Genomic DNA, 27,267 nt, shown 5'->3' on the forward strand with positions numbered 1-27,267 from the left:
AGCACTGTCATCGTCATTCATCAGATGTAGCAGGAAACATATGTTGAGTACTCTGTGCCTGGCACTGTGCTAAATCCTTTATGCATTCTCTCACCGCCTCTGCATAACAATCCCTTGAGGTCATAATATTACATTCTATTAGGAAGTGGCAGAGCTAAGAACTGAAATCAGCAGTGTTGACTCCAAATTGTTTTAACCACTTTGTCTGATTTGCAGGGTGACATGGTCTGTAGAGGAAGTCAGCTGTAAGAGCCCCCATATAGCAACTCGCTAGGATAAACAACGTTACATGGCTTTGTATTCATTACGTAACTGAAACAGCCCTGAGTTATCTGAGTTTTCCCAAATAAACAATTCCAATTTCCTTTATTGGTCTGGGCAGAACTTTTTAATCTCAGAGTAAGGCCATACACACCCTCTCTCCAAGGAAAACATTACAGAGTGAAGTATTTGTTTTCCTCTATTTCACAAATGTGGAATATTTCAATGGTTATTTCTAAAGAGTAATATTTTGGGAAATTAATCGAAAAATTTGCACCGGTTTTAGAAAAGGAACTTAAGATGCATATAATGGTAAAAGTTACATTATTTGAAAATGAATCCATTTAATTTTTTTTAATTGTGTACGCAGATGTAATTATATAGCTATCATATATTGAGCATTTATTACAGGCCAGAGACTGTGCTGAACACTTAAAAGCATTATCTAATTTCATTCTTAATCGCCTCAGTATTAATAAACCTATTTTACAAATGAGGAAAATGAAATTTTTTTGAGAGGTTTAATTACCTGAGGTCATACAGCCATTAAATTATATAGCTAGGAATAAAACTCAGATCTGACTGACTCCCAATTATGTCCTAAACACCTCTCAATGCATTGTTACAGATTTAGATCACTACAAAGTATACAGAGGAGTTTCGTAACTTAACTCAATAGCAACTTGAACGACAGTTTTATCTAATTACCTTTATTTACACATTGTTGGAATATTGAGAAATCATTACTTTCCATAAGACTGACCCCCGCCTGTCACCCCACCAAAATGTACTCACAACAAACTCTATGAAAGTAACATTCTTTCTTGATTCCCAGCATCAACTAATGGGTAGGTAGGGCTGGTGGAAAGAGAAAGTTAGTATGGTTTATTTTATGGTAACGAACTAAGGAGCCCATGCATTATGTCATCTTCCTTGAGGAAGTTTAGAAAATTTAACATTAAAGTTCAGATTTCTATTTTCCAAAAAAGAAAGCTACCTGTGCAGGACAAAATGTTTTGTTCCATGGCGGATGATCTGGGAAAGCAAAAGGACTGGTGCTTTGTTCTGTGGCCTTCTAGGATTGAGAAAAACTCTTGGGATTAGGATGGGAGGGGTCCTGGTAGAGCCCAGAGAGAGGGGACTGCACAGGCATTCACTGGGCTGGGCCCCACGGGCGGAAGCCATGCTGGAATCCAATGGCAGCTTGTTAGTCTTTGGTGGCTGGGATGCAGACAAAGCTGCAGTGACTGCCAGCAAAGCCAGAGGTGCAGGCCTGCTGGCCCATTCTATGTGTGGTGTGACCACCCTGCCTGCTGGGGGCTGGGGATGCAGGCCCACAGCGGGCGGGAGTAGGCGTGCAAAGGTCCAGGTCTCCTTCACTGTAAATGAAGGTGTGAGGATTATGAAAAATAATCTATAAAAGGCAGCTTCCCAAGGCTAAAGCTGTCTGTAGACAAAGGCAGAAGAGCTCAGAAAAGGGATAATTACTAATAGATCACCAGCAACTCTCTAGTTTCACGGACGGAGCACTGGGCGAAGAGAGCAAGGGCTGGACACAGTGAGGACCAGCAATGGTAAATCTCTGTTCTCACAGTGGAAATTATATCAAATTTGTGTCTATTTGGTGACATCTACTACGAGACAGCTGTGGTATTGCAAAAAGACCCCTGGATGTGGCTTCGTGACTTCAGAAGAGTCATGCCACTTTACCAGTCCTTAATCTTCTTTTATGTAGAAAGAAGAGGAGGTTTGAGTAAGTTATCCCTTCCAGCTTGAAAAATCCAATAGTTCCATAATAAAGTTATCTGAATCCATGCCTAATATACTTAAGAGCTAAAATTCCAATAAACATAAACCTGAGGCCTTATCTTTTCCCAAGCCAAGTGTCTAGCAGGTTAAACAGTAATTTTCTCCCTGTCACCTAGGTTCTCTTCCCAAGGGCTTCTGTGCCAAAGTTGAATTCTGGGTTTCTCCTTTCCTCTGTCAATTCAGATGAGCCCTGTGGATGAGGTAGAAATCAGTGCCATCACCAGGAAATACACTGCTGTTTCAGGGGAAATTAATTAGCAAGCCCAGAGAAGAAGACTTTGTTTTAAAAATTCTGTCACTTTAGAAAAAGAGGGTGGCAAATCCAGCCTCAGACACAGAGGTCCAATTGTCTCTTCAGTTTGTACTGCTATACCCAGTGTCTGACACAGAGTGCCCACTGCCTGGAATGCCTGGAGAGATGACCAAATCATATTGCCTCTTGCTACCACATCATCTTATATTTAGAGTATGATAACATAGCCTCTCCCCACTCAGAAAAGGAAATAAAGACTGAACACACTGTTAGGACTTAATATTGAGAATGGAAAGAAGAATACTTACATAAGAAAAAGAAATTTTAATCAAGAGTTTTTTCCAAACTTTATTCTTTTTGCTCAGTTAGGATATCCACTTTTGTTAACAGATGAGCAAAGTTTATTATAAACAAGAAAAAAAAAAATGGTTTAAAAGGTCACAGGATCATGGGCTTACTGTCTGTCATTGGGGTCACCCAGACTTACTGTAATAAATCAGGCTATTAGAGCTGGTTTGATTACTCCCTAGTTTTGTCATTTAACTAAATCTCACTGGACCCATGAGGAAAGTCGTTGCCTTCTGGACTCACTCAAGCACAAAAGCACCCCTGATAGCTGTAAGCAGACCAGCTTTCCTTCTTTGTTTAAACATTCTTGCATTTACTTTTTGTCTGCAGAATTTCAGCCATTTTGGACCTTCATATCCTGGCTAGATTTCCAGTCTCATCACAGGCCATATCTCTTCTTTCCTATCCCAATTGCCAACTCTGTGCTCAAGATGCTATGATTGACAGGGCTTACTCCTCACCTGTATTGTCCATACCATTACCTACTCCTCACCTGTATTGTCCATATCATTAGCCATAAACTGGCCTTTTACCTAAACCCAGGGCACAGTTAAAAAGATACCTCTTCAAAAACCCAGAAGCCTTCTAGGATCTGGAAATGGATAGCTTCCAGCACCACAGATAATACTTTAATGAGTCAGGAAGAAATAGAAATTCATGAGTGGCCCTGGAAAGCTGCTTAGCAGCTCAGCTGAGAAGAGTAATGTATAGTTTTATGGAAGAAGTGTGAGAATTAAAGGGGTGAAAAGATGGGGTGAAAACTGAGTCATCCGTGTTTGTGACTTTGTTCAAATATTTTTGCTTTTCTGGTCCCGCTCCCCACCCACCACCATTCCTGTCACACAACACAACTCAGCACTTCATCGGGGAACAGCATGTGGAACTGTGATCCCCCAGCTCGTTGGTCACCACACGGTGGTTTTCAAAGACGAGAAACCTCTACCTACCGGAGTTTTTGTCAGGCAGTCGGTTTATCCTCCACACAATTGAGTTGAAGGCATGTTCGTACTTGGCAGTTCCCAGAGTTACTCTCATGACAGGCTCAGAGCCAGATACACTAGTTGAACCAAAACTGGCCCCCCGGTTCACTTTGGCTTTCAAAGACTTTTCCCCCAGGACACTTTCCCTGCGGAAGTTTTTCACCCACTCGCTGGGCACAGGGTAGCGGACCATCACATTCTCACAGGGAACCTGAGTGAGGGGCTCACAGTTAGAGGAGAAGCCGGTTGACATCCTGAGCCAGCTCTGCACCTCCACCTCTGCCCCATTGATGCTTGCTGCTGTCCTAAGCGTGAAAGGCAAAGTCTTCTCAGCAAATACTGTCCTGAACCGCATTAGCTCAAAGCGGCACGCATCCAAAGGGTTGAACAGAATAACCCGTGAGTTGTTGAATACATCCTCGTCCACACACCCGTGAAAACGGCACTCGTGTAGCTTGATCCACTTTGTGGTGGTGGTCGGCACGATGTCTTGCCGGGAGACTATTTCGTTCCCTTTGATGAGGACGTCATTCAGGCCCAAGCGGCACTCTGCAAGCCCAGAGAGGAAACTCAGAATGTGGATCCGTGTCAGGACATGGTGCTGGAGAATCTGGTTGTCTCCTTTGCTCACAATGCCAGAGAATTCATCTCTGACATCCACTGTAATCTCCTCCTCAAGGTAGTTCAAGCCTACTGTGCTCAAGTCCATTGATAACACAGGCAGATCCATGAGACGATCCTGAACTGCACGGATGAAGCTCAGGAAGTCATCGTAATTGGTGGTGCCCAGCTTAATCACTTGTTCCCTCTCTGCTGTGTGGGCAACAGCAGGTTTGGGCTGATACTTCTTCTTTTCCTTGTAGGTGACACGGTCTATCCGCAAGCTGTGGATCCTGCCATTGTCATCATAGTTTTGGAGTCGGGGTTCTGAAATCTCATGGCAGATCTCTAGCTTGAACTCACGGAATGGTTTTTCTAGGCCCTGCTCATAATACAGCTGCAGGTAACCACTGTCCGTCAGTTTGATGTAGATGGGTCCCCAGTGCCTAGAGGACATGATGTTTTTCTTCTCAGGGATCCTTAGCATCATTGGCCACCCATCCCTGGGCTGGGACAGTGCTGAACCAGGAGGGTGGTCATCTAGTTCAATCCAACCTACTGGGTCATCATCAGCTAGTGTTACATTGCCTAAGTGATCAGGGTCATCAATTTGGAGTTGTTTGAGTTTTTCAACAGCATCAGAGTGTGACAGGTTTTTGCTTGAGTCATCAAAACTGATGGCATCCTGGTAGATGACAACGAGAGAATCTCTTTGGCTTTTGCCTGTGGTACTGGAAACGGAATTGTTTTGGGAGCGCCTTTCCTGCTCCTCAAAGAAAGCACTAAAAGGGTTGATAGGGGAGGGCTGTACATCCTGTAGAGTCTCATTCAGGAAAGGATTGGTTGCCCTCCAGGGTGGAGCCTCAGTTATAGAAGGTGGATGGTTTAAGGAGGAAACGTTCAGCTTCTGAACTTTGGAGAAGTTCATCAACGTGCTCTTGGGACGTTCCCTCTTCTTAAATGACTCAGTTGAATTATAAGGTACATCTGGGATCACAGATGCAACAGTTGGTGTGTTCGACTTCAGAGGAGAGGTGATGGGTGGCAAAGAGCACCTGACTTCATTGTCATCAAAAGTGACCCAGCTGGGGAAACGAGCAGAAGTTACTGGAGTGGCAGGGTGTCCGTTCATGGCTGTACTGCTGGCCTGCCAGCTGATGGCCTCCATCTCTACCTCTTCATCTTCCTGGAGTGAGGAAGAATTGTCTAAAAGGAAAAGAATAACATATGAGGGCTGCTACTCAGGACCTCTAGTGGTGTGGAAAACTGAGGTATGGGAATGAGGAATGACCAAAATTTTATTTAGAATCCGGTAAATTCTAAAGAAGTTCACTACCTGTCTCAAGTGCTTAGTCTGGGCACAGATCTCATAATTTTGTAATAAACACACTTATTACACATCAAATACAGTAAGAATGCAAATGAATCGATTGATATACAAGCACTGGTAGGACCACAGTCCCTTGCAATTTAACTCTTATACATTCTCCCTTTATTTCATAGATGTTACTGGAATAGATGGTTTTCTTTGCTCAAAGAATGCATTTTTAATTTTTAACCATTGAAAACCACTTCCTACATAAAATAATAATAAAGCTGATCTCACTGAATAAAATAAGTTATCTTCTCTAAGTAATAATATGATTGCAAATAATGTAATTGGAGCGATTTTTGCCCAAATGTGATCAATACAAAGACAAAATGTTAACATCCTTAATATGAAATAAGTTCATACACATGAATAAGAAAAATATAAAAATTCCAACAGAAATACAGGCAAAGGACATATTTGGGAACTCAGGAAAAAAAATTAAAAGTGTCTCATAAGCATATGAAAAATGTCCAATCTCACTAGTAATAAGAAAAAGGCAAATTAAAAAAAAAAAAGTGAAGATTTAAAATTTTTAGTTTTCAATAAGGGTAAGGGTGCTACGATATGAACAATAAAGAGAACTTTAATGGGACTGTAAGTTGCTATAAACTCTCTGAAAGTGGTTTGGTAATTTGTATTAAGGGTCTTACAAATATTCATAAACAATGACTTAAGGAAATAAATCCAAATTGTGAACCGAATTTGGGTCAATGTTAAGAAATTGAGACACACAATGGAATAATATCCACCCATTAAAATGTTTACAAGTGTGTGGTAACTTGAGAAAACATTCATGACATAATCTCTTCTATCTTCTCTAAAATACTTTGCTATCTTGAGTTTTAAGGGTGGAAAAAAAAAAGGTATTATAAATAAAACTCCACCATAGCAGGGCATTCAAGGAAGGAGATACAGGACTTGACTTTCCAAGTGGGAAAGATCCAAGCCTTTTCAGTAGCATAAAGACCCTGTGTGTCTGCTGGGGCTGTGGGGAGGAAGGAGGAAATGAGGCCATTAGTAAGGAGGAGTGGCTTCTGATGAAGAAATAGCACAGAAAACAAATATGTGTTTGGCATATAGTAGATACTCAGCGAAGATTTGTTGACTGAATGAGTGAGAACAGAAACTTTGCTGTGAGGCAGTTCTATTCTGTCTGTCCCTGGAAGAATGTGTATGGGGATATCAGCCACCATTCCATCCGTTTCTACCGCCAGGATTTGGAGTCAAAGAAACAGGGATAGTCAAATGGTTGAGCTTTCCAACTGCCTCGCTAAACCTTCGTGAATATTACAACTAATCATACCAAATCCACACATGATTGCAAATGTAATTACACATGGATGGGCTGGCCGGCTTGCCATTCATCTCTCCGAGCATTTTTACTCAAACCAATAGCAAATTCCCTCTACTAAAAACGTCAGTTTTGAAAATGTAGGCTAAGTACTTGAACATGCATATATACATATCCACAGTCACCTCAGAAATATAATGAGCAAAAGATATTTTCTATACGTACAGCACCACAAAAGGATTTCAAAGCATTTTAAAACTAACAATGTCATTATCATTCAAATTAATCGTTAATCCATTTTTATAGATGCCTAAGTGACATTTTCTGGATAATGAAGGAGAAAGGGTCAGGAAACGATCCTTGTTTGTAGGATTTATATTTTATTTACTACTACTACTACTACTACTACTACTACTACTACTATTACTCTTACTACTACTACTACTGTCTTATTATTGTTGTTGCTGTTGTTAGGGCTAAAGGGAACATGTTACTATTATTATTATTAAGGCTAATGGGAACAGTGTGGCCCTGAGTAAAATACAATCACTTCCTTGGAACAGTAACTGATCCTCCCTAAAGAACTGGGAAAGGGTGCATCTTAAATGCATCAATTTCTAATGAAGCAGCTCTACAGTTTTTGTAATGTAGCCTTTCCACCCAAACCGTCTGGTATTGACCCACCCATCCCTTGTATCAGGGGCATCCTTTTTGCCTTGGAGCTCATCACCACTCCCTAGTTCAAAACAAGCTTCCTCTGGAGGTGGCCTTCTGCCAAAACTGCCAAAGGATTCCCTTCTGTTGGGAATCTGGCCCTCAAAATAGCATTTCTGATCTTGCTCTCCCAAGCCAAAAAAGAAGGGGGGAAAAAAGGGACTCTGTCTCCACTGAAGATAATTTTCTTACAATAAATTTCTTTTTAAATCAAGTTACTTAAAATCACACCAAGTCCTAGATCATTTCAAAGCATTAGACTCATAATACGATTTAAACAAAGTATCCTTATATTTAGAGGGAAATTTTTATAATTAATTTCTCGAGATTCTATATATTTTTTTGACAGTCATTAAATTATATGAAGTGACTTTGTTACAAAATTTTCTCTCCATTGGAAGTTTCATTTCTCATGATTACAACCTGTTTTAAAACTCATCCTTTGAGATGGTAGTGTTTATAGATCATATCTCTGAAAATGAAAATTTGTTTTTCTACAAAGTCACTTATAAAGAAAAATTATCTTAATAAAGACACTTTACAAATAAAAAGCAAAAGTAGTCGATAGTTCACATGAAAATAAAGAATTTCTTGAGGTGAACCCAAGGACTACAGAATACTACTTTAAAAAATTATTCTTTATTAATAGTGACTTTCTTATTTGTGAGCACGTAATTTTGCTTCATTTATAATTGACTGAAAAACATCTTTGCTAGTTTTTACAAAGGTTAGGTCATATATTTTTTTAGCCTCTTTTTATTAAAGGTGGTTTTTGAGACTCACATATAAACAAGAAACTTATCTGCATGTAAAATTTCTGGGGAAATTATTTGCATCACAAATGACAAAAACTTAATGTCCTGAATATATAATGATGGTGTATCCTTAATAAAAATGGATAAACTCTCACGAAAAAATAGGATGATAACAGACAATTCACAAATGAACAAATATAAATGTCTAATAATTATTTGGAAAAAAGAGTTTAACCTTACAAAACAATAAATAAATTCTCCCTGGGTCACAGAGACAAAGACTTAGAAAGAATAATAATTATTATTGGTGACATGGGAAAATTTATACTCTGATGGAGGTGTTAAGAAATCTTTCTGGAAGACAATTTGAAAATGTGTATAAAAGACTCAAAAGAATTCTACTTTTAGGTGTTTATCCTAAGGAAAGAACAAGATAGGCATACAATGACATACAGAGTGGTATGCTTATCATAGCAATGTTTTATCATAGAAAAATTGGAAATGACCTAAATGCCCGATAATGGGAGATTGGTTATATCAATTGTTACATTCTGAAATGGAATCGCACGCAGCTCTGAAGACAATGCCATTGATGCATGTTTAGTCACATGAAAGCTGATCATGATATATATTGTTGAGTGAATAACATCAAGAGCCTACAATTTGGGGTCACATTGCCTGGATTTCCATTCTGTATCCACAGCTCATTAGCTATGTGACTTTGGGCAAGTTGTTTAATTTCTCTGCATCTCAGTTTTTTCATCTATATAATTAGAAAAGTATTAAATCTTACCCAACAAGATTGCTGGCAAAATGTAATACAGATGTTAGCAGAATTGTGCCTGGCAAATAATAAATGTTCAGTAGATCGTAGCAGTTATTACCACTTCTGCTATTACTACTACTACTAGAAGGATACATTTTCATGACATAAAATATATATGTTTTAAAAAGCTTTAGAATATAATATTTCACATTTTTATGTAAAATCAAATGTCTCATGTGGGATAAGAAGTGATTTAAAAAACTTTAAGTCTGTGTTCCTTCTTTAAAAACTGTTGTATTGCTTACAAAATAATACAAGATGAAAACATATCTTTATTACTCCTTCTAATTAACTTTAGAGAAAGAAAACTACAGCTTAGCTGGAATTCACATTGATAAAGCAGCAGTTAGGTCTTTCTTAAGACGCTTATGACTGGTGTGGCAGATCCCAGAAATGGCGGGGTGGAGGGGAGAGATGGGCAAATTTCTCCAGTAATAAATAGGCAAAAACTCATTATCTTCAGAATGAAATTAACTCTCACTCACGATTCCATTTTATTGACTTATTAAAATAAAACCAAAACCAGAAATTCAGCATTATTTTCATAACTCTCCCTTCCACCTGCTACCTCCAAATTGCTTTTATTATGTTGGGCTGCTGCCGAATGAAAGTCATGCATAAAGATTAGGCCATCCTACCATACCAAAGGGAGGACTTGGAGTGCCTGTGAGCCTCCTAGGTAGTGTCCTTACTGAGGCCATCTAAAGAGAAACGGTGGATTCTTCTAATGCTAAACCACAATCTATTTTAAGTTCTTGAAAGATTAAGTAATGACTGCAACGGTAATCAAAGCCACCAAACTGAAGAAAAAGTAAGATCCTGGAGGGAAAAATTAAGAGTCTCTATATTCTGAATACAGCAGATACTCTGCCATCTTCTTTCCCCATTTGTTAATCTAATTTGTTAATGACAAATGCAAAAAACTTATTGCAGCTGTTTATTCAAATTTATTAGCAGTGGTAAGAACAAATACTCTTAGATCGGTTTTCTCAACATGAGATAGCAGTCACTGTTATACAAGAAGATATACTTAAAACTATATAACCAGCCACAGATGCACAGTAGGCACTTAAATATTTGTAGAAGGATCTGTAGAGTGAAAAGAGAAACACAGATCACTGAATTTGGGGGCTTGAAGAGATTGTAGAAATAATAAAACTTGGTCCCTTCATTTTGCTGAGAAAACTGAGGCTCAGTGAGTTTAAGTAAACTGCCCAAGATGAGATTAAAATTCAAGTCCTGCTTTTAATGTTCATTAACTCCGGTATTTTCTTAATGCAGGTTCACTAAGCTGAAATCTAGTTAATTTTTCTCAGTACCTTTGAGAATGGTGAAAGTTATAGCAACATACAACTTTTTAGGAACATTGCTCAGTGGGGAAAAGAAGTCAACTAAACAAGGATTAACATCTACTCACACAGGGAAGCTTTGGGGCATCAGGTTGAGTAAGGCCACCCCAATGTGCACTGGTGTATAGGTGAAGGCGTTACTCACCTGAGCCTTATGAAGGGGCCTTCTAACCTGAGTAAACCCAACTGGGACCTACTTAGTTATCACATACACTGCTAAAAAGAAGAGCCAGAAGGTCTGAGTCTATTCACGTGTCTAGCGTGGTCCTGGAGAGAGGATGCTTTCACACTAGTAAAGTTACTTGGTCAGAGATATCCCCAAACTGAAGAAGCCAATTCATCAAATTGCCACTTACCATTACTTGACAGAATCCCTGCCAAGAACATTCGACACTAGATTCTGGTTTTTACTTGCTAGGAGGTCCTGTGAAGTAGTATTAAGTACCTTCTTCAAATGACTGGTCCAACTTCCCCTGCCAGCTCCCTTCTTGCTCAGAAAAGCAAGCATTGGACTTTAGTTTGATGGATGGCCCAAGAACATCCCCAATATCTTGTTTGTTCCTCACCAATCTGTTCTCTCTGGTTCATACTTCTGCTTCTGTTCCACCATTGTCCATCTGCCTATGCCTTCCCAGTATTCAATCGTTAGATCCCTGCATTTGGCTTCTTCTTCTAACAACTTCCACTCAACTGCCTTATTAGTTCCCTGGCTTAATTTGCCTTTCTGATATCAGATTCTCATGTTATCTTAGATGAAAGCTCTATTCTCCAGATCCCATCCGGGCAGGATCTCTATAATAGTGTAACACCTTGCTGTGGTATGACAGGCCAACTCTAGTTTCCCAGCAGAGGTAGAAGGCAGGGAGCAATTCCAGCATTTAAACTGAAAAATCAGCATTCCATTGAATAAATTAATCTCAACATTTTATATATCAGGGTATGTCAAACACTTAACTAGTAATGAGGCCTTCTGAGAATTTAATCTGTGTCTTATTTGTTATTGACATTAGCAAAAATCCTCCTGTATTTCCCTTCCATCCTCAACTATTTCCAAGCCCACTAAAGGTAATGAGAACAAAGAAGGGTTTCTAGGGCTTGGGCCCTTTGGGATGGCCTGTGAAGCTCTGCTTGATGGAACACCAAACTCTTCTACAGTATGACAAGAAGCGGAAAGGGCTCTTTTGGTTCAGGAGCTTAGACGAGAAGGAGTAGTATCTAGAAGTTACGGTAAGGGGAATGTAGAATAGAGGCAAGGGAAAAAGAGGTGGAGGTGTCTTTATTCTGACTCTGATTCGAGCAGTTTTTATGCTCAGGAAGTTCCAGGGCTGGAGACCAGGAGGACTGCCTGGAGGGGCGCTGAGCAAGTTTCCAGAAACAGCGGCAGGCCTATGGTCCCCAGCCCTGACTGTAAGCATGACAGGTAACTCATCAGGACTGCCTGTCCCACGGCCACAGTGAAAGTTTCACTCATGTGTGCCTCTACATCCTCATTCATTATTCACCTGGTCACCATGTGAGGATACACCCCAGCAATAACCCAGGATGCTTGTAAGACCCAAAAAACCCTTGGACCCCTAAGGGGATGGGGGAATAGTCGAGCTCCTGGACTTTAGTGAAGGACTAGGGTGAATCAGTACACCCTAAAGTGGAGTTAGAAGGGACTGAACCCCCCTCTTACGTTTGGTCAGAGATGTCAATTGCTAAGAGCCTCATCACTCTTGGGCGAGCAGATAAATTCAGGTTTCAGACTTTGTAAGATAGTCCCCAAGTCTTGGAACTTCCAAGGAGGTAAAGACTCACCTCACTACCTTTACTAACTTGTGTGTTGAGTTACATCTCTTACCTGTAATAGTTAGAGCCACAGAAAAGAATCAGATTTACTAAGTTTTAGGGGACACTCAAGGATAAGGGCTTGATTATCCTCCTGGTTATGCTGGTAACAGAAAACAGCTATGCCTCAGAGAGGATATCAAAGTGACCAAATAAAGTTAACCTAGAAGTTTCCATCTAACTAATGGCTCTGTCATCTCCTTCTCTACTCCCTTGAATATATCAGTCAACTTTTAACTGTTATCAATGTCCTACCAATCAGTATATGCCCCTGCAGAGCTGGGACTCATCATCCTCTGTATATACTTATGAGTCTGATGGCCATTGCCTGGGTCATGGACCACCTGGACCACGGTGTGGGCCCATGCCCACTCATTCTGGGAGTGTAGCCTGGGAGCCTCACCAGTCTCAGCTGCTTGGAAGTGTGCTTACCCTGATGGGCTTATATACTTTAAGTACATACAGCAATGTCTTCTTTCCCTTCACGGTCCTGAAACAGTTATATAGTAGAGCCATTTTCCTGTAGAGCAGATTCAGTCTGATCATTCTGAACCTTAGTGGTGAGAACTGCAACTTCTCCAAAGTTGCTTTGGTTAAGAGGCCCATGGTAAGGGCAAAGAAACAGAAATGGGGGTTCTCACACATATACTTGTGTACATGTGTATTGAGGATGAGAAGAACAGGTGTTCTGACTGAGTCCGTATCAAGCCTGTTTATCTTCCATTTGTTAACTTTGCTAGCTTATAGTATAACTTCCAGGAGACAGTCAAAATGTTAACTTGGGGCAGGGTATACAATCAGTTGGGCTAAGGGTACCCATAGCAAGGTTAGGGGCAATCCCTGGAAGCTCAAAGGATCTTTACAAATGATTCCCTTTCACCTATTTTGCTCAAAGCTCATGACTCTTTATGCAGACTTTCCACCAAGGACAACAAAATAACTAAACAGCTCCTGCATGCTGTAAGCCACTTCTTTTCAATTGAATTTGGAGTTGGTAATTTGATTTTATTTCAGTACTTGTCCAGCTCCCTTTTAGTTACCAAGATCAAAGGAGACAGTCTTACAGACTAATGGTAGATGCAATTTATAAACTGTAAACATATCAAGTTAAGATAATATCTTTAAAAAGCAGGAAAACTAATTTCTAGCATAACAACAGATTTGTTCTAGCAGGCAGAGATCTATTCATACTCCTGAAACTCTCAAATTTTTCAGAAACCTCATAAAGTTGGTAATGTACAGGAAAACACAGAATAAAAAGCTATTTCCAGATGATCCATACACTCAGCACTTGTCCTGACTTGCTACAGCAACCACAGGGTCCAGCACGTATTCACTAGTGTCTCCTAGGTGGAAACAGGGCCCATAAGGGAAAGGCTAGCTTAAAAGTGCCTTGTACTCGTGCTGGATTGAGTTCCTGGCCCCACGCTGGTCTCTACTGCCTGTTTTGTGCCACTGTGGGCAGTAAAGGGTAAAGCTTGGGTATTGGAGTCATTTTGACCTGGCTCTGCCATTAGAAAACTATAAGATCTTGGGAACGTCACCTAACCCTCTCCAAACCTCAGTATTTCTCAATTCTTCATAGGGTTGTTGTGAGAATAAATGAGATCATTAACAAACATTGAATTTAACTGGCTTACTGCTCAATAAATGTTAGCTATCACAAAAAAAAGTGCAAATATTCTTATTTCAGAATTCTTAAGGAAGCAAAAGGCAGAGGAGAGGGGGAGAATATGGGAAGAGAGAATGCCTTTGACGTTATATTATTATCAATCTGATGGAGAAAAAAGGAAAGGAGAAAGAAGAGTGAAAAGAAGAGAGAGGGATGGAAAGAGAAAAAAGTTTGTCCTAGGTTATGATTCCATGAGTCCAAATACTTCCATAATTATTTCAGCGATAAATCTACAAAGGCTCAGGAATTACAAGGGATATGAGAGTGTGCATTCACAAAGCCACTGTGACTGTAACAAAGCAGCACTGGAATCTACCACATAAGGGAAGTGTTAAGTCATGAGTATACTGTTGAAGACAGAACATTTCTATTATCCCTCTGGTACTAAGAATTGCCTTTGTAATTATTGGGCAGGTCTAAGATGTTTTAGAATTCCAGACAAGTAGTCCCCAAAGTGGCATACAGGATGATCCATGGGATATGGGAAGAAAATATCAAAACTTCTTTTTTTTGGTTCACCTTTTAACCCATCTTTTAAACATTTCTAATTTTTGTTTATATGTTATAAAACATTTACTAAAGTACCTAGTATATTTATAACTAAAAAAATTTGTCATATAGCATATTTATAAATTTACAAATTAATAGAGTCTCATGGTCAAACCTTTGGAGAAACATAACTGAACATTTGGAGAAAACTGGTTTAGTATACTGGGTATATTTCAAATACTTCGCATGGGTTCACAAAAATATCACCTATTCTCTGTCCTTTGTAAGAGTGGGCTACTGTAACCAGAAAAAAATGGTCTTAGTTGTCAGTCCAAAGGGAAAGGTAATTTAGCAAATAAGAAGGATCTACTATTCCCTTAAACTCTGGTATTATTTAGGCAATAATTTAATCTTAAGTGCCCCAGCTCGCTGGCGGCCATGCTGACAACTCATCTCAGGCTTTCCCTGTTGCCTGGAATCTAGTTAAACGTGACTTCACCACCACCCCTCCTTGCTTCCCAGTAAGTTTTACAACCAGTCTTCCAATTTTGCATAAATTTTGAAACTGACCTAAACAAACAACTGTTGAAGTTGCTGCCAGGGCCAAGGATTATGCGACCTCTCTATCAGAACACCAGTCTTTTCATGCCCCTTTCTTGGCTATATTCTTGGTGCTCAACAAATACAAAGCAATGACAGGAAGAGGGAATGTCTGTGAGACCTTGAGCTATCCCACGGTCATCACGAGCTTTACAGTAAGTGTCTTTTGAATAAAATGTTTTAAATCTCCTGTTGTTCAAGTAATGGCTTGCGACTGTTACTTTTGCTTTCAATAAAGTCAACCCACATGGTTCAGAGGGGAAGGATAAAGTCAATATAATGAACCATATAGAGGGAAGGAATATGGTATTACCTGCCCCGCATCCTTCCTCTACTACTTTGGGTAACAACTTCACAATTGAACTTCTCCCCGCTCGTTGGACCATTCATGGATTGTCAATCAAGATGCTCCACCTGTGATGCTTACAACCCAAGCAAAGCCAGATTCTTGTTGGAAATCTTTAATGGACTGACTCCGATGCAGAAAAGTGCTGTAAGCTGAGTTGTTCAGATGGGGGCACCCTGAAGAGCCTGCACATTAGTCCTTGCTGACATGAGCCTTAAGGTTGCCAAGTTCCTTGACCATCTGTGGGAGATAACAAGAATGGCCACAGATTCTTCCTTTCTCTATCCATGCTCTTGGGTAGTCCCCTTCCATACTGAATCTTGAACTAGAGCACGTGATTTATTTTAGTCAAGACCAAACACATCACAAACAGAAACTTGAAAAGTGCTTGCGCACTGGGGCTTGCCCTCTTTTGCTGTACTTGGAACCCAGAGACCACCATGCCTCCAGAGGGAGGAGTGACCGTGTGGAGGAGAAGCAAGGCACCCTAGCCAACCAGGCAATGACTGCGGACCCTAAGAGATCAGCTCAGCCTAGCATAGAGTGGGCACTGCTCAAGCTTGCCCAGATTGCTGATTTGCAGGATCTTGAGCTAAACAGATGGTTATTTGGGGGACCACTTGTTTTCGAGATGGTTTGTAATACAGTAAAAGCTGATACATCAACTTCCTGAAGCCCGAGTTTTCAGCTTTTCTTCTGATCCAGTATAATTACTATGTCCTTAAGAATAAATTCCTTTTGCTTAAAGTTAGTAAAGCTGGCTTCTGTTGTTGGCAATTCAAGCTCCTTAGCAGCCAGGCAGGAGGTAGATGAAAAGATCTTTGAAGGAATCATAAGAAAATATAAGTTCCTAGAATCTTCCAAACTGCTATTGAGCAAAACTATTTCAGTTTTATTGCTCCTCTCTACTCTCTCTTGCTCTTTTCACACGGAAAAAGAACGGTATTCTTATTGCTTAAATAATGCGAGACACATACTTCAAACACTGTAAGTTTGCAGGGAAGGAATTTTAAGGCTCTTTTCTGAAGAACTGCCATCTTAGGCCTGGGTCACTGTAGGCATAAACATAGGTGGAAGCGGATAGGATCTGCTACATTGTCAAGTGGTCAAGGTTATGGACTGTGGCTCCAGGCTGCTTCACATCCTGGCTACTCTACCCACCAACCAGCTCTGTGACCTTGGCCAAGTTACTTAATTTCACTAGGCTTCCGTTCCTGCAACTATAAAATGGAGATAATAATAGTACTTAGCTCTTAAATTATGGTGAGGACTGATTTAACATATATAAAATTTACATAGCACACAGTATATAAGTATTTGGTGGTATTATTATTATTATTATTATTATTATTATTATTACTATTCCTTAGAGTCCAGGTACCCTTGGGGAGATCTTGGAAGGAGACATTTGTTTTGGCATTGTGGGAGCTTTAATAAAGCCATGAAACAGAAGGTTTTATTCTAGTCCTGGCTCTGCCACAAACTTGCTGTGGTCTTGGGTGAGTCTCTTTGTGCCATTCCCTCAATGTCACATGGGATAATCATAATCATTGTTCTCGTTTGGAAGCAAATATGAAACAACACATGTGAACATGCCCCTAACGTTCGAAAGTGCTCAACCGCTGTTTGGTAAGGTCTATAATTACTTTCCAGATATTGAGGTAGTTTTAGGTCCCAAATGAGTCTTAGAATTCCTCAGGCTATTTGAATGGGTCCTAGGTGGGCAGTTATTGCATTTTAGAATTAGAAGACCATAAAAATGCAGAAAGCAGTCTTAGAATAAAGACTTATTTACAGATACATTAAACCAAAACTTGTGTGTTGAGTTACATACATTTCACATATTAAAGAGGTCATGGCATTTTCAAAAGTCTCCCAGAGACTGTAAGTGTTTCTGAGAAAGGAAATGAAATAAGTAACTAGAGAAGAGGGAGAAAGTAGAGGGCCAAAACACTCTCATAGCTTTATACACCCTGAACTGGCAGATACCACTTTAGTGACTTGTCCTCCAACTGTCCCTTGGATCACGGTTGAGTGTTTTTCTCCTCAGCTGGGGAAAACTCAAGATTTAAGGCCCAGTGAATCTAATGCACTCACATGTGAATTCATACGTTCCATTCACTAAGCTCTAAAATAAATAACAATTTGTTTCGATAAATGTCAAGAAGATGAAACTTTTTGATAATTTTAAATAAGTTGTACTTCAGGAAATTTGGAAGGTACAGAAACACACATAGACTATTAGAAAGCACCTGAATCTTGCTGCTACCTGAGATGACTGATGTCACCATTACAGTGTGTTTCCTTCAGGCTGTCTCACTCTGCACATACGCATTCATAAACACTTACCTACAGAGTAGGGACCATTCTGCATATACAATTTTAGACTACATTTTTTGCTTAGCATTCTTAGATGAGAATTTTCATGGGACAACATTCAAAACAGGCAATGTGGAAGACAGTAAGTGTCAGTGGTGGTTGGCAATATCTGACCAAGTTCTTAGTATGAGCTTTATGTATGCTAATAGAGCTCGAAGAGCAGAGCATGAAAACATATTAATTCCAGCACATATATGCAATGTCTAGCTGCCTCAGTGGAGATGTGCAGGATACATGAAGTCATAAGAAAGTATGATACTGGATAAAGGAATGAGCAATGCTAATGATTTGTCTCATGAAGTAAATGTGACTCCCGTTGACATTTAAAGTCAAGGGTTTCAGTAGACAGAAATGAGGTAATGGATCAGGACTTCTATTCCCAAGTCTGAAGTTTCTTGCCTGCCTGTGATATACTGTGAAATGTTGACAAAGGTGCTGCCAACATTTTAAAATAGTAACCTTTGTGTCCTACCTGGAGAGCGTTTCCCAGGGGTAGAGTGTCCTCTGCAGCTAGACACACAGCATATTGGGAGGCGTGGTTACTTGTTGCCTCCTCTTATTTGCATATATGTGAGAAGTCAAACAAAGAACAGACAGAATCATCTGCCCACCTCTAAGCAAGAAACTTAACAAGTTTTAGGGCAGGTTACTCAACATAAAACAGAGGTTTGTTTCCTCAAAAACTTTTCAAGAGCATGCACTGTACAGCACAGGAATTTCTATCCTATCTTCAAAGAGGAGATTGTGGCAAATACAATAGTCATCATGAATTTGATAAAAGTTGTTAGTGAATAAAGAATAGTCCTCCCCCCTCACCTCCCCCCAAAAATATATATATAGTTTAGGTGAGGCAACCCTTGGTTGATCTCACAGATTGCAAGGACCTTGTCAGCTTACAATCCCTTATTTTTTATTTTTTACACCAAAGCACCTGGTCTTCCTAGGTGGTCTACTAACCAGTACTAACCAGTACTAACCAGGCCCAACTCTGCTTAGCTTCCCCGATCAGACAGGGTCGGGCTTATTCAGGGTGGCATAGCCGTAGACCCAAAAATATTTCGAGAGGAAGAATGTAACTATCTAAAACCTTAAGATGTCTAGTTACGATTAAGAAGAAAAGGGGGTGTTTTAGAGGAGAAAACACCACATAATCGTCAGTATCAGGCAAAATTCAACAGGGGGAAGCTACCTTTATGGTGTTAGTTTTTCTTCAAAGTATTTAATTTGGGATTAGTTTCTCTAAGCCCACAGAGCCCTTGGTGAGTTTTGGAGTGTGTCTGGAGTACTCTGGTGACTTTGGACGTAGATTTCAGGTTTTAGAGCAAGAGAGACAGCTGGAAAGAGAGAGAGATAATGACCCACCATCGCTTCCACCTCAGACAACAGCAGTGGCAAGGCTGGTGCTCACCATCATGTAGCACAGGCCAGGTGCTCTGCCTACAGCTGCACTGAAACTATCTGTTTGATCCTGGAGACACCTACATGAGTAAGTCCCACCATTATCCCTACTTTATCGACAGGGACACTGAGGCATAGAGGTTAGGTAGCCTAACCAAAGTCACAGACTGGTAAGCAGTAGAATGAGGATGTGAGCCCAAGGAGGCCGAATTCACAACCCTCAGCTTGACCTCTCTTATGCTGCAGCCTTGAGACTGCAGCTCGATGTCTTTAGAACTATCTCATCTTGAGCAAGTTATTCAATTCTAAATCTCAGTTTCTTCACTTTTAAAAAGGATAATAATAATAATCTGGTGTACCTATCACAATATGGTCATGAGGACGAAATGAGACATGTGAATACCATTTGTGAAATATGGTATGCTATCGATTTAAACTATTTTAATTATTACTGATGAAAGAAGAGAAAGAGGACATTTATTTCTTCATTTTGAGGGTAGTTGTTTTGCTTAGGATAAAAGTTTTAAATTCAATAATCAATATAAGACTATGAAAATAAATGATATTCACTAGTAGGCACATTAGTATTTTAAAAAAGCAAGCAAAAAACCCCAACATACCCTGTATCAGGAACCTGTGATTAGGAAAAAAAAGTGATTAAGTTGACAAGATAGTTATTTTGAATGGCTCCTGGGAGGCTCTGTAGCTCCAGTGATAAAGCCTGCTCTACCTGCTGGCAAGCAAGTGACATTTCCCTTTCCTGAAGTGTTAATGAACTCTCAAGGATTTGTGACTCTCCAGATAATGACTTCCTGTTCCACGAAAATAAAACACAGCAGCTTGAAATAACAGCCTATGCCTGGTCCCTATTCCACAGCCTAGAGCTGCCATTCTCAGTCTAATAGGGAGAAGGCTTCTCCAGCGCCAGGCCTCTGAGACTTCAGCTGTTTCAGATGGACAAAAATGAAACAGAATAGAGAGTCCAGAAGTAGACTCATATGGTCATTTGAGTTTTGATAAATGTGCCATGAAATTTAATGGGAAAGGAAAGTTCTTAATAAAATATGCTGGAGCAACTGGACATCCATATTTAAAAAAAAAAAGATTTTAACTCTTCCTCTCTCTACACATATGAAAATTAACCTGAGAGGGATCACAGATTTATATGAAAGCCAAAACTATAAAACTTATAGAAGAAAATACTAAAAAAAAATCCTATAACCTCGAGGTAGACAATAATTTCTTAAGATACAAAAGCACTACCATGAAAAAAAAGAATATAATAAATTGCACTTCATAAATTTATTTATCAAGACATCATTTAAAAATTTAAAAGGCATGATACTGATAAAAGACTTGTATCCGGAATACATAAAGAATTCCCACAAATCAATAATAAAAAGACAAAGAATCCAATTTTAAAAAGAGGCCCTTCATAAAAGAAGCTATATCAATGGTCACGTAGCACATGAAAAGATAGCCAACATCATTAGACACTAGGGAAGTGTAAATTAAGCCAGAGTGAGCTACTACACATCCACCAGAATGGCTAAAATTAGAAAGCACAATAATACCAAGTGTCACAAGATGTAGAACAATTAGAACTCTTCTATATTGTTGTTAAGAATATAAAATGGTAAAGTCACTTCACAAAAACAGTTTGGCATCCTCCAATAAACTAAACATTCACCTGCCTTATGACTCAGCAATTCTACTCTTACATTTGTGTGCAAGAGAAATGAAAAATACGTCTACAAATAGACTTGTTCAAGAATATACACAGCAGCTTTATTCATAAAAGAACTGGAAGCACCCCAAATATCCATCAACAGGAGAATGGATAAGCAAATTATGTCATATTCATATACTAGAATACTACTATAGAGATAAACATAAGTGAACTATTTAAACACAGCAACATGAGAAATCTTAAAACCACTCTCTGAATCTCAAAGATCACCATCACACCATCGCTCGCTCTGGTCTCATTTCATTCATTTAATCTCATACCAACCCTATAAAGTAGAAACTATTATTCCTCAGTCTTAATAATGAAAAAGATCTGTAGAGGAAGAATAATATCTAAGATTATATTTATTCAATCATTAATTCATTCCATATTTACTAAGCATATACTGTTTGCCAACAGGCAGCGTATCACATGCTGAGGATATAACGTCAGCAAAACTAGACACGAGATTTAAACCCAGAACACTTCCAGCTGCTGGGTTGAAAAAAAATGAGTCACTGTTACTGCCTTTAAGAAGTTCAGCATCTAGAAGAAGAAACGACCAATTGTGATGCAGTAAAAGCAATGAGAATACAACAGAAAGTGCTCTGACAGGTATGTACAAAGTGCTGTGTGAACCCCAGAAGGGAAATGACTGAAAATTCTAGCTAGTCTATCGAAGACAAACAGGCAAAGGGGCTGACATTTCAGTTGTCAATGTAACAGCAGCGAGAATGCCTTTAGGCAATGAGGAAGAGTGGAAAGAGTTCAAGATTTGAAATTAAACACACCTGGTTGGGATGCCGGCACAGTACTCACATTTGTGGAATGTGAGTAATTATCCAACAACATGAATGGTTGTTGTAAGAACAGGAAATAATAGCTGTAAAGATCGAAGCACATGCAAAAGAAGCTCGATTTATAGTAGCTTTTGGTTTTTGAACAAATAACTGGTGTCAGTCATATTGCCAGCATACTTCTGTTGTAAAGTGATGTCAATCTCCAGAAAGTCTCACCTACCAAAACAACAATATGAGTAACTCTCTGAGGCTGAAAAGCTTAAGACTACATCTTAAATGGTGCTCAGCTGGCTTTTGACCTCCTTCGTCACTTAAACATGACATGAACCCCAAAATATATCATAAGAACGTGGAGTAAGTAGAGTTGGTTGTTTCCGTTTGAGACAGGCTTATAGAAGCTTAGAGGACAGGGCCCAAAAACATTCAGACTAGTGGGAATAGTAGCCACTCTACACTGTGCCTCCTTCTACAAAACCACTCAGAACGTGCACTTTATCAGGTGCTTCCTCTGTGCCCAGCTTATAGCAATACTTCCTTTAATCTGCTTCAGATACTCCTATCGTCTATAAATCTCTAGAACAGAGACTAGCAATAAGTATTAAATTAATCTGAGAGACAGCCAGCCCAGCGAGGAGGACTAAAATGGCAGAAGTTTCTAAATATGCAGCGGCTCTTCCTGTGGTGCCTGCATCCAAGATTTTAATATAGATAATGAAATAGGCTCAGTATCCCTTCTGATGGCACAGCAGGTAAGTGAGGCTGAATACTGAAGCATTTACAAAACAATAGCTCAGAAAGTATGCATGGCTGGCTGGCTCTTTATTGACATTTCCAGTCAAACTAGAATAATTACAGTAAGAGTGACCACGGTACCAACCTCTCCTAACCACATGGGTTTATGTGCACAGTTGACTGACTGACAAATTGACACAGAAGGGTGTTTACATTATTTAATCATCAAAACAAACACTGCAAACAGCTCTACAAGGAGCATGGCGCATGGGGAGAGAGCAGGCTTGCATTGTGCCATGAAGAGGCTGTGGGTGATGTTGGGCAAATTATTTTAACTGTCCAAGCCTCAGGTCCCTCACCTATAAAATCGGATAATGATGCCCTGCAGAATGTTATGAGGTTACATATAATATAGGCAAGTGCCTGGCATAGTGCCTTGCACATAACAGACACCTGATAAATGGTTATTTTTGTTATCATAATTAATGTAAGGCATGGCCATCTATAGTTTCAGGGGAGCCAAGGAGAAGATATATGCTATGAGTTGATTGCTTTTGTTGGATAGAGGCCATGTTAAATGGCTTTTAGCCTGCTTATATGGAGTAAAGTTCAGTGACGGGTGTATGTGTGCGTGCGTGTGTATGTGTGCGTGCGTGTGTGAGTATACATGTGTGTGTGCGCGCGCGTGTGTGTGTGTGAGAGACAGAGAGAGAAAGAGAGAGAGGAAGAAGAAGAGATAGAGAGTAGGAGGGAGAGAGAGAATGAATTAGAATAAGAATATGAGAGAATATATACTGAGTGAGTGGAAGATATCAGAAGAGAGGAAAAAAGGGGAAAAAAGCTTTCAGAAGAAACACATATATCTTGTTAATAGACTATAAGCTATTTGAAGGCAAGGCCTACGTTTTATTTTATTTTACTTCTTACCCTGTTTTTAGGTGTTATTACATGCTCCAAAGTCTAACAACACCTGGCACTTGGCAGACACTCAGTAAATACTTACTGAGTGCACACCTGGCTCAGGAACTGCACCCCAACTTGCAGGTGTGGCTATGACTAACCACAGGAAAAGGAAACCAATGGTGGTGGCTGTGGGACATTGTCAAGCAGTGGCTCTGATAAGCAGAAGTGCCCTTTGTCCCAGAGGCTGAGTCACTGTGCCACCATACTGACACACTGTGACAGGTTCCATTCACAGCACCAATAATGACAGGAGGTCATTCCCCTAGCAAAGCGACAAACCCCAGACAGTCTCCAAATCTTAACACAGGAAAGGGCTGCCCCAATTTTTCACCTTCTACCCCAGTGAGCGGATCAGGTGAATGAAATATTTTAATGTCTCATTCTGGACTAGGTGCTCCACATACACTGCTTTCATCAATCCTCATCACAACCTATGGGAGGTATCGGTTTTAGTTTATAGATTAAGAAAATATCATTCACAGAGGTTAAGCTACTTGCCTAAGTCCAATTATCAACCAGGTTTCAAAACCACTGCCTTTTTCATCCACTTAAAGTATAACACAAATACAGAAAAATGCACCTAAGTGCATTTTTGTAGATCTTTTGTATATGCTTATTGCATATCTGACACTGTTTTAAGCACTTTACCTGGATTTTCTCATTCAATCCTTCCAACAACCCAACGAGGTAGATAATGCTATTCTCTCCCTTTACAAATGACAAAACTAAGGCACAAAGAAATTATGTCCCTTGCCCAAGGTCACACAGTGAGGAAGGGACAGAGTCAGAATTTAAACCCAGGCATTGTTACTCTAGGGCCAGTATGGGTGGACTTTAGCCTTCCTCTCTCATTATTCTTTCTCTTTTCAAAACTCTTAATTAAAGTATAGAACACATCTACCCCCACCCCCAAACGCATATTTAAAGTTCAATAAATTTTCTCGAGGTAAAGACACCTAGATAACTTACACCCAGGTCAAGAGACAGAACATTGCCACCACCCCAGAAGACCCCGTTGTGCCCCATCTCAGTCCCTAACGGCTCCCTTCTTCTCTCAGGGTACCTAACACCATACATCAGCTTGCTTGCTTCTAAACTTTATACGAATGAAGTTGTACAGTATATCTTCTTTATATTCATGAGATTCATTCATTTTGTTGCATGTAGTATACTAATTTGCATTTCTATATTACATTCAATTGTGTGAATGTGACATTGTAATACTGATAGACAGTTGATAGCTTCCAGATTTGGGTCATTATGACTAGTGCTTCTGTGAACATTCATATACATGCTTTTTGGTACATATATGTATGTATTCTTCTTAGGTATATACCCAGGAGTGGAATCGTTCTGTCATTGGGTATGAGAAGTGATCATACCAATTTACACTCTCTTCTGGAGTATATGAGAGTTCTGGTTGCTCTACATCTTTGCCAGCACTGGATATTGTCTGTCATTCTCATTTTAGCTATAGTGGTGTGTGTGTAGTGGTGTCATATTGTGGCTTTAATTAAGCTTTCGCTGATGACTAATGAAGTTGTACATGTTTTCATATATTTATTGGTCATTTGGAATATCTTCTTCAGTGAATTACCTTTTCAAGACTTGTCTATTGGATGCTCATCTGTTTTGTAGTTCTTTATATATACTGGATGAGTCCCTGTTTGGTGTATCGATTCAAATATTTACTCTCCTGCTTTGGCTTGCCTTTAACTCTCTTAGTTGTATCTATTGAATAACAGACAGTCTTAATTTTACTGTAGTCAAATTTATCAATTTTTTTCTTTTATAGTTAGTACTTCTGGGGTATTGTTTAAAGTGCATTTTTCAGGGACTGCCTCAGTAGAGAATGACTGGCAAGACTGTCAGTCAAGGTCCCCTGACTTCCTGTAGCCGCGTGAACTAAGCTAAGCCAATGAGACCCTGGAATTTGACTTGTTAAGAAAATGAAAACAAAACTGAAAATGGTTGTTGTTCATTCATCAAGATGGTAGCACTGGAAGAAACCATCTGCAAATCCTTGCCAGGCACCCCAATGCTGTTCTAGCTCTTGTGATTTTTGATTCTGGCTTTTCGGCTTGATTTCTCAACTTTCCCTTCGATTCTGTCAGCACACTCTCCCCCCTTACCCCATGTTCTTCTAACAAACTCTCTTTTTAAATTTCTATAGCCAGAGTCCACTTCTGTTGCATGCAACCAAAGAATCCTGATTCTTTCCTTTGTTCTCTCTATATTAATGTTCTCTCTCTACTCTTATAAATGGCACTAAGCACAGAAGTACAGCTTGATCACTCACACTGTGACAACAAGAAATTTTACATTCTTGAAACTCAGTCCTCTTCCTTTTATGATTTCGGTATTGTTTTTAAAAACTATGTGCTTCCTGACATCCCAGAGCTGGCTCTGCCTCGATACTCATCACATTAGAAAAAACAATGGCATTTTCAACTCATTGGCTCTTAGGGAAATGAAGAAAGGGAAATCTAGCTAAAACTGGACATTTTCCAATAAAGCAGACAATAAAAAGGTACAGTAAGGCATGAACCCCTTAAAAAATGATCAAGCAGAGGCAGCTCTGCAGCTATGCCTAAGCGTGATAATTATTCTTTTTTAGCTGGTGGCTATCATAACATGCACTGAACATTTAAATGGAGGAGCAAATTTTGAAGAGAATATAATTTAAATGAGGAGCTCCTCTAAAAATCAAATTTATCCTGAATAGTTAACATGGGGAGAAAGGTAACCATCTATAGAAATGCTGAGTGTCATAACTGTGTTTGAAGATTCATCTCAATAATCACTCAGACTCTTCACATTTCACAAAATATAAGCACAGGCCAATATTAACAAGACTTAAAAACAACAGCAACAACACAAGTTACACCTTCAAATGAGTCTAAGATGGTACGCCATACATACTGCATTGATGCAATTATGTATAACATCAGGCATTCTGGATTGTATCTTTTGGAAGTGTTTTCAGAACCTGCAGTGTTATCAGCATGACCTAAATGGTGGCAAATCTTCATTCCTTGAGATCAGGTGGGTTTGATTTTTCAAAAGTCAAAACTCACTTGGAGTCAAAGCTGGTGGGTACATTTCTATAAATTTACTTCCTTTTTTAAAAAATGGACAATATAGCAGTTCAGAGCATGGACTTCAGAGTTAGAGAAATCTGGATTCTAAATGACACTTGCTGGTGTCTGATCTTGAACACAAGACAGCCTACTTGAACCTCAATTTCCTTACGCATAAGAAGCTACTAAGCCTATCTGATGGGTGTGGTTGGCGAGATAATGTGTTTGAAACTTTATGTCTTTTGCTTTATTATGACTAAAGAAGGAGAATGACCTGTATCTGAGGAATGTAAATTAGTTCTGAAAGCACTTCCCAAACAGAAGTTTACAAGGTTTAGGCAACAGCATAGTCATAAGTGAGTGTCAAGACTTACACTGCCTCTGGATTTATGCAATCCATCTCAGACCCAGAAATTATTTGGAGCACATAAAACACAATCACAGAGTTCACATACTAAGTTGGGACATTTATTTACAGGTGTGCCTCTTGGTGTCAGACAAGGCCTAGCCAATCATGCTATTCTCAGTTCATTCCTAGCAACCTGTGGGAGGCGAAGCGGGCCACGAAGAGAGGGTGGCTTTTGGTGTAAGGGAAAAATGAAGGAACTGAAGGAAGAAAAAGAAATTCTCAAGGACAACCAGATTCACCCAGAGGATATGTTTTACCCATAGATTATACACCAAGTGGCTG

The 27,267-nt window shown here is 39.6% G+C and overlaps 1 protein-coding gene and 1 long non-coding RNA gene across 8 annotated transcripts in view; one reads left to right on the forward strand and one right to left on the reverse strand.

Moving 5' to 3' along the window:
• LOC112473647 overlaps nt 1-27,267 on the forward strand; it is a 91,398-nt gene that overhangs the window by 29,722 nt on the left and 34,409 nt on the right. For all 3 annotated transcript variants that reach the window (XR_003044092.1, XR_003044091.1, XR_003044093.1), the window contains one exon: nt 21,422-21,616. This is a non-coding gene — a long non-coding RNA (uncharacterized LOC112473647). The remainder of the gene's footprint in view (nt 1-21,421; nt 21,617-27,267) is intronic.
• Nucleotides 1-27,267, reverse strand: part of STON2 (stonin 2) — a 114,694-nt gene that overhangs the window by 3,873 nt on the left and 83,554 nt on the right. For all 5 annotated transcript variants that reach the window (XM_015599637.2, XM_006925634.3, XM_025041991.1 and 2 more), the window contains one exon: nt 3,619-5,457. In XM_015599637.2, coding sequence (XP_015455123.1) covers nt 3,619-5,457 — 1,839 coding nt within the window. The remainder of the gene's footprint in view (nt 1-3,618; nt 5,458-27,267) is intronic.

This window comes from Pteropus alecto, unplaced genomic scaffold (genome assembly GCF_000325575.1).
Source record: "Pteropus alecto unplaced genomic scaffold, ASM32557v1 scaffold8, whole genome shotgun sequence".
Taxonomy (NCBI): Eukaryota; Metazoa; Chordata; class Mammalia; order Chiroptera; family Pteropodidae; genus Pteropus; species Pteropus alecto.